General features: G+C 33.1%; 1 protein-coding gene across 1 annotated transcript; it reads right to left on the bottom strand.

Annotated features, from left to right (window-relative positions):
• Positions 1 to 2,901: 2,901 nt before the first annotated feature.
• Positions 2,902 to 7,217, bottom strand: LOC107873410 (protein SGT1 homolog A-like). Its single transcript, NM_001325032.1, is given in 10 exon segments — positions 2,902 to 3,170; positions 3,625 to 3,729; positions 3,822 to 3,901; positions 4,108 to 4,246; positions 4,457 to 4,522; positions 4,612 to 4,708; positions 4,872 to 5,034; positions 5,579 to 5,703; positions 6,408 to 6,477; positions 7,058 to 7,217. Coding segments are annotated over 10 exon segments (1,113 nt in total). The 3' UTR covers positions 2,902 to 3,062.
• Between the last annotated feature and the right edge of the window lie 756 nt (positions 7,218 to 7,973).

Raw genomic sequence — 7,973 nt, 5'->3', positions numbered from 1 at the left:
TATGACATAAATTAATTAGCTTTTACTGAGTGTAGCCTTCTTATATAGTGGTAAATTATTATGGCATTAGAACTTCTAGATTAATTGCAGTTGGTACAATATTCTTTTCCATATATATGTATATAATTGTTAATTAATTATTCATTTTCTATTTATGTTTCTCAACCAGTTTTGTCATGCTTACTTAATTGACTTACCTTGAATGAATCATAAAGACTTTTTGTCATATAGATATTCATTTTATGGTAATACTTCAATTGCATATATTCTAATTTATTAGTAACTCACATCTACATTTCATCATATAAAAATTATTATAAATTTTTATTGATATTTTTATTATTAAGAAATATTTATTCTTAATTCATTTTATTGATCTGCACGTTTAAATTTTTATATAAGATAATTTAATCTTTTTAATTAATTTTTGTTCATCAAAACGAAGAATCTTTTACAAATTTGATTATTTTAAAATCCGTAATTATTCTTACACACATATATAAGGTTATATAATTGGTCAATTAAAGAATAACTTTGCAAGACAAAATTTTATTTGACTTCGAATGTTAATTAGGACTACGTAATTTTAGTAGTTACTTTTAAAAACATTATGCAATCTTTTCTGTGTAGTAATATTCATTTTAAAATTTTTAATATTTATTTATTTTCAGTCTACCCTCCTTTTAAATTCAAGACTATCATTTATTCATTTCCTAATATAGAATGATAGTGTAATTACTAATTGATAGGTATTCTTAATTATGAAAATTCTTTCATTAAATATGAATGCATATTGTTTTAAATATAGATTACTTAAAATATATCGATTGAAAATCCTTCCAATAAATATAAATGCATATTTTAAAATAAAATTACTTGAAATATATTGAAATAAATTTCTTTCATTCTGTAGTCCAAAATTACCATTTGAGTGATCACATCTTTTTTCATAATATTTTTAATTTTGGAATAACTCTTTGATTATTATCTTTTTTTCATATAAGTTGTTTGATTACTAATTGGTTATTCTCTTAATTGATATTTCTTGATTTAGTTAATTGTAATCAAATCATAAATGTTCTTTTTATATAATATTGTTATTTAAATTAATTATATACACATTTTAGTGATGACATCTTTTTCATAATATTTTTAATTTTGGAAGGACTCATTTATCATAATAATCTTTTTCATATATGTTATTTGATTATTAATTAGTTATGGCATGATACCCATGAAAATATCTGAACTTTGACCAGATTTCTAGTTGATCATACTGAATTTTGCAGGAGTCCTATTACCCCTCTAGACTTTTTTTTCCCGTATTTTAATGTCATATATCTGCTCACTTGGACACATGTAAATATGAGGTGGCACGTGTATTATACGCGTCAATACACGTGTAAAAACGAGATTTGACGTGTGTATTACACGCGCCAGCGTCGAATCTGGGTATAGAGTTTAGGAGGGGAATTAAATCCACTTTAAAAAGTCTAGGGGGTAATAGGACCCCCGCAAAGTTCAGTATGCTCAACTGAAAATCCGGTCAAAGTTCAGGTATTTTCGTGAGTATTATCCCATTAGTTATTCTCTAATTGATTTTTTTTGTTATACTTTCTTGATTTACTTGCCTATATAACCACCAAACAATAAACTCAAATAACTCTAATGAAAAAAAATACAAATTCCTAAAATTTAGATCACTTGCCTATATAACCACCAAACAAGAAACTCAAATAACTATTCCCTTAAAATCAGCCTATTAATTTCCGAAAAACAAGCAATTTTAGAATAAAAAACAGTTTTTAATAGATAATAGATTTTATAAATATAAATTATATTTTATAAATAAAAATTAATATCGATATATTTTGTAATATAGACTCTTAAATGATGTTTATGTGATTTGTCAATAATATTTTCACTTCTTCCTGCCTAATTTTGGTGGACTGAAAGTAAAGATCACTAGCGCAAATGTTTTTCGTTTTTTGGGCTTTCTTGAATATGGATTATGGTCTCAAATCTGTCCAACAAATTCCAACCAGGGATCGAAATGTAAAACTTGCAAGTGCCGGAAGATATCACCAAGAGGGCTAGGTGGAGGAAACATCTTATGATGTTACTCGACTATTAGTATGGATAGACATATGACTATATATCGTGGTTTCCTTTCGAATGTATGCATTTGAGGCAATGTCATGAATTGCTAAAGTCTTTACAATGATTTTCATTTTTTATAACTATATTCAGAGAGAAGCATTATAGTTCTACCAACATTAAACTATCACTGCACTAACAAATGTCCAACTGCAAATGATGCAATCGGTCAAGAAGCGACCATGCAAAAGATATTACGTCGAATTTCCATATTAGATTGACCACACTTCAATTGTACTCATCGTAGGGTATTAGAAAGCCAAATGAGATGATGTTTCCCTAATGACCTTTGGGCAATCCTTCCATTATTCATCTTTACATCATGCACTAACTTTTGAGGATTGAGCTAAGCTCAATATTCAGCTTCTTAACAGAAATTTTGCCCCAGCAGCAGACTGCCTTGAAATAAAACTATGGCTAGTGTATCTTTATTCCGTAAAGATTAAACAATATGCACAAATTCCTTCCCGACCACAAACCATACTTGACAGTCAATCTGAACATTGCAAGCATTTGGATTACTGAAACAAACACAAGTATCTCTTTCTGTTTCGCTCCTTCAATTACATAATTTGATTTCACTGTTGATTTTTTATGGCTATATTTGCCAACACCGAAGCAAAGAGATGAAAAAAATATACTCAGAGAAAGAATCGCCAAAACCAACAGGAGCAGACATCCTAAAATTCTAGAGTCCCTAATGTGGTGAGATGGGGAAGTTCACAAAGAAATTGCCCTCTCCCATAGATCAAATATCCACAGCATAGATTAAAAATTTCAAACTTCAATCTGTCCATCTTACATTAGAAACTATGGACAAGCTCTACGACAACCAAGTACCAAGAATGAAGAGAAAAAAGGAAATGCAGGAAATGGTCGCAAAAGATAAAGAGGAGCTACATTTTCTAGTATTCCCATTGCTTCAGCTCCATGCCATCTGGAGGGCTTCCTTCCACCTTCTTAGTACCAACCTCTTTCCAGTTTGTGGACAGAACAGTCCCATTTGATTCCACCTGTGAGGCAGCACAGAAAATCAATTTTACTTGCTCTACTTATGTGATGAATGCAAGCAAGAAATACAAACATACTACTATAAGGTGAGTCAGTAAAAGGGAGAAAGGGAATTAAATCAGAGCTTCACACCCTCAGCAAATAGAAAGAAGGAAATACACACTACAGACAGCTGCTAACACACATTTGAAGGGCAGTGTCCTAAAAGAGGAGAGAAGCTAGTACAATGCATTGATTCAAAATCAGTGATTCTAGAGCACATCAAACACGTGAAACAAACTAAGTCAAACTAAAAGATTAAAAGAAGGTATCATATATGTCAAGAAAGCTTTTTTATTTGGCTAATTCATCTTTTCGAATCAAATGTCCCCACAAAAATCCCCCCTCCCTCCCAGCCCCATTTTCCAGAATAATGCATTTATGTAACATTAGGTATTCAATGAGCAATAAACGTACAAATGATTTCATCATAGCTCTTCTTGCATCCTCATCAGCATCTTTGTAAATATCTCGGAAAAATTTGTTCAATGCTGCATCTCCATCCAGTTTTTCTTCTTTTTCCTAGAATACAGACCACCAGCAAGCGACTTAAAACTAAACAGTGAGAGATATCAGTCAAAGATGTAAAACAGAGACCAGCCAAAACATCATACCTCCTTTTTCACTTGAGCCTCTAGTTTATCCCAATCCTTGCATCTCAATTTAGAGGAAGGGTAGCTAGGCTTATAGCTGCCTGTAAAATGCAAAACAGAGAGTAAACTTAGCATCTGAAGTGGTAAAAACAACACATGTATAGGAAATCATTGATAACTCGTCCTTGATTGAATAGAGCAGAACTTGAAGTACAATAAAACGACTTAAGATAATGAACACAGAGCAAAGAGAACGGAGAAGCAGCCTGATGGACAGAAATGATTCGTTCAAGTATGAGAAAGGTACCTGATGACACATTTGGCCTCTGTACTACAGCAATATCCCTAGTATACTCAAGGGTTGTCCAGTGTACAGATTCAGCTTTAGCAAGGCGAATCTCAAATTTGGTAGACATAACTTCATATCTGCATTTTTGAGGTATTATCTGCATATCAGAAAAGGAAAACCAACAGACCACAGGTTATGAGCCATAACTGCCGATGCTTCAGATATCATTAGAAGAAAACCATCACAATATACATAACAACCTTAGTTGTGTAAAAGCTAGGTAACAAACATGTTATCAATCTTCTCATTTACTTAGAAATCATTGTACTGAAAAATATCAGATGTATCATTTTAAGTTCAGTCTCACCTTACCGAACAACCTAGGCTGGAAAGAGTATGCAACTTCGCCTGGTATATCAATGCTAACACTAAGCTGAAAGAAACCAACAGTAAAGCAAAATACGATCAGTAAGTCCATTATAGGATACAAAATATCTCAAAGGGACGTATGACAAAACATACTATTTGTTCGCCAAAGTCAACTGAAACATTCTTGGCAGGTATACCCTTGGCAAATATGGTTACCACCACCTCGTCTGGTTTCTGATAGAATTCATGCCTGCAGTTAATTTATATTAGACCTCCATATATTCTTGGGGACTCAACCAGAGTTATGTAGAATGTCACATCTTCTTGAATTAGAAAGCAAAGAATATCTTCTAGGTTAATATTTGGGATAACTAATGCTGAATCTCCTAACAAGGTGAAGGGTTTGACATAACCTGTATTTTGGTTTGACAGCAGGTGTTCTTTCACAGGATTTATAAGCCAGTTGAGTATCTTTTGTAACAGCAGCAACATTATCCAGTGACTTTGATTCAGCAGGAGGGACAACACTTGCTGAGGTTTCAACTGTTGCATGCTTAGGCAATTCTCCAGCTTTCCCTGAATTTAGTCAGCAAGCACCACCATTATTCATAATAAGGCTCATACAGTTTCAAGATTTTGGCGATCATCTTAAATAGATATTAATGGAGTGCATAACAAACATAGAGCAAACATCTGAGATATTTCGTAATTCTCAGGTGACTTGACTTGGCCACCACAAAGATTACCATAGTCACTAAAACTGCAGATCTTCCAAATATAGCAAATAAAGTTCCAAGTTAATCTTAATTCCCCATGCTAAGCTAGAAAACAAATGACAGCTTTGACATTCATCTTATATATAAATAAGAGAACAAAGAAACCAGAATCTCTCCAAGACTTGGAGCGTCACAATAATTCAAGTTTTCAACAAAATAGTTCACCATCATAAGTTACAGACAGGACAGCTTCAGTTCATATTAAACAGTAAGCAGAAATGATGTCCTCGAAGACTAAACAGTTTGCATTAAAATATGTCACCATAGATGGAATGCTTTTCTACTTGAATTGACAGCGTTTTTGCAAATTTTCAGGAGATTCAACTCAAAAGTTAAAACCTTACCTGCAATGTGTTCATCACATTCTTTGATTAAGCTAGTGAATCTTGATTCTCCTGGTGCTAAAGAAGCACCAGTTTCCAGAGCTGCCTTCGCAGTTTGGTACTCTTCAAGTTCCATACAGGCCAAACTGTAAGTGAGAACAGGAAATCAATTCGATGACACCATAAAAGATATCTAATGATAGATACACCAACAGATGTATCTAGATGATGTTACAACAAGATATATCTGCTGTTGTCTTACTTAATTACCAGATATTAGAGCAGTCAAAGCAATGATCATAATTGCAACAGTAAAGGGAAAAAATCACTCATTGAAGTTGGGTGTGGGCAAAAATTAAGGATGCTAACTTGAAGAATGGCCATTATACATGCAACAAACTACGCATGGAATGACAGATCTGATTATATGACCAGGAATTGCAATGGCCTAGAAATGCGATGTCGGCTGGATTGAACTTAGCATTTCAATAATTGAAGATTATCAGCTGAAAAAAAGAAAGACTATAACATGTGAAATCAAACAAAAAACAATCATCACGATACCTCAGCATCACATTAGTTGGGATTCGTAGTCATATATATCCATTCACTCTACTCAGGCCATTTCCTTCTGGTACCGGTTAAATAATTTAGGGATTCCATAAAACTAGAGGCTATTTTAATTTCACTACTGTCCTAGCCAGATCATATAATATAAGGATAGTAACATGTGAACTTTTTAAAAAGAACACTACTGGGCACCAAACAAGAAAGCCATAGAAAACTAAATCCATTGGGGAGCTTTAAACAAGATCATTCCACTATCAAACAGAATGATCTATATACTCACCCCTTGCGCATATATGCTTTTGCCGTTGATGGATCTAACTCAATCGCCGTGTTTGCATCAGTAACAGCTTCTGCTCAAAATTAATCACACAATCACAATTACCAACCAATTACTTAACACAAAATCTTCGAACAAATGCATGTCATAGTGTTGTACAAGTTTCTCAGCACATACGTCGACAGATACATTTGTTTACATAACCAAAAAAAAAAAAGGAAGGGTAAACTTTACTACTCTTATATTTACACCAACCAATGACTACAAGTTTTGTACCTTTTATCTATACTTCTATCACCTAGCTATATTTAAGCTATTTGGAGGAAACAACGAAAGAAAAAAATATGATAATTGATATTACATGATATATGTTCTAAACGGTGGGTTGGGATCATATTAAACAAGATTAAGATATAGGAACAACTATGATGAAGTAAATATGGTAAATTGTATTTATGTCAAGTATGTAATCGTAATGATTAGGGAAAAGAATTATTGAAGTTCAACAACAAAGAATTACAATAGTCCTATTGGCACAGGGAAGCAAGAAGCTTGAATAAGAAGAAAGAAGGAAGAGAGTTAGTTTTCTTGTTCTTCGTTTCGGCATCTTTATTTTAACATGGTATCTGAGCAAGTAGCAATAAATACGTTACCGGTGAAGTTGTGGAGTTTGATATTAGCTTGAGCACGGTCAGCGAAAAGTTCGGGATTATTAGGAGTAACAGCAATGGCTTGAGAGTACAGGTCAACGGCGAGTTCAAAGTGATCGTCGATGTATGCTTCTTTAGCTTTTGTTGAGAGATCGGACGCCATGGATGAGATGAGATGAGACGAGAAGCGAAGAAGTTTCTAGATGCAGAGAGGGAAAGGTGATTATTGGAGGGGATTTTTAAAAGATGATTATTGGAATATTAAAAGACTTATATACAGCTCAAGTCTTCCTTTAATTGTAATTAAATTAAGTAGGCATTTGGCCATCAATTTTTTTTCACCTTTTCCCAAAAAAATTATGAAACAGTGAAAAATACTTGTCTATTTTAATAAATTAGTTAAATTTGTCCCTCGTGATACTATAAGATGAAATGTGCTCTTGTGATTAGCAATGCTATTAAAAATACTCATCTTTTTAACACTTCTCCACCATGACAAAGTGAGAGCCCACGTGGCTTGACACAACATCATATTTTTTTTCTTTTAATTTTTCACTTCAAATTTCTTAATCATTTATTTTGTTGAAAAGATAACTAATAATACTAAGAAAATATTAAATGAAAAATATGTTTTTTCCGGTTACCGATATCAGGTTACACCACCACTAATACACCAAAAACCACGACCTTTCTCCATTTCTTTGACAAAGGAACTGATGGTGGACGAGCTTGAAGCTCGCCGTTAATGGCTTCGACGCCAAAACCAGATGGTAGACATTAACGATGATGGTGGCGAAAGTTGTTCCATGGTTTAGTTAGATATCAATGTATCAAAGTAGTAATCAACCATTTTCCTATTTCCAAACACCATCTTTTTCCTCAATCAAGAATCATCTTTCAATTATCAATTGTTAATCCA

Source organism: Capsicum annuum, chromosome 6, assembly GCF_002878395.1.
Source record: "Capsicum annuum cultivar UCD-10X-F1 chromosome 6, UCD10Xv1.1, whole genome shotgun sequence".
In the NCBI taxonomy this organism is placed as follows: Eukaryota; Viridiplantae; Streptophyta; class Magnoliopsida; order Solanales; family Solanaceae; genus Capsicum; species Capsicum annuum.
This window is presented reverse-complemented; position numbering and strand designations above follow the sequence as displayed.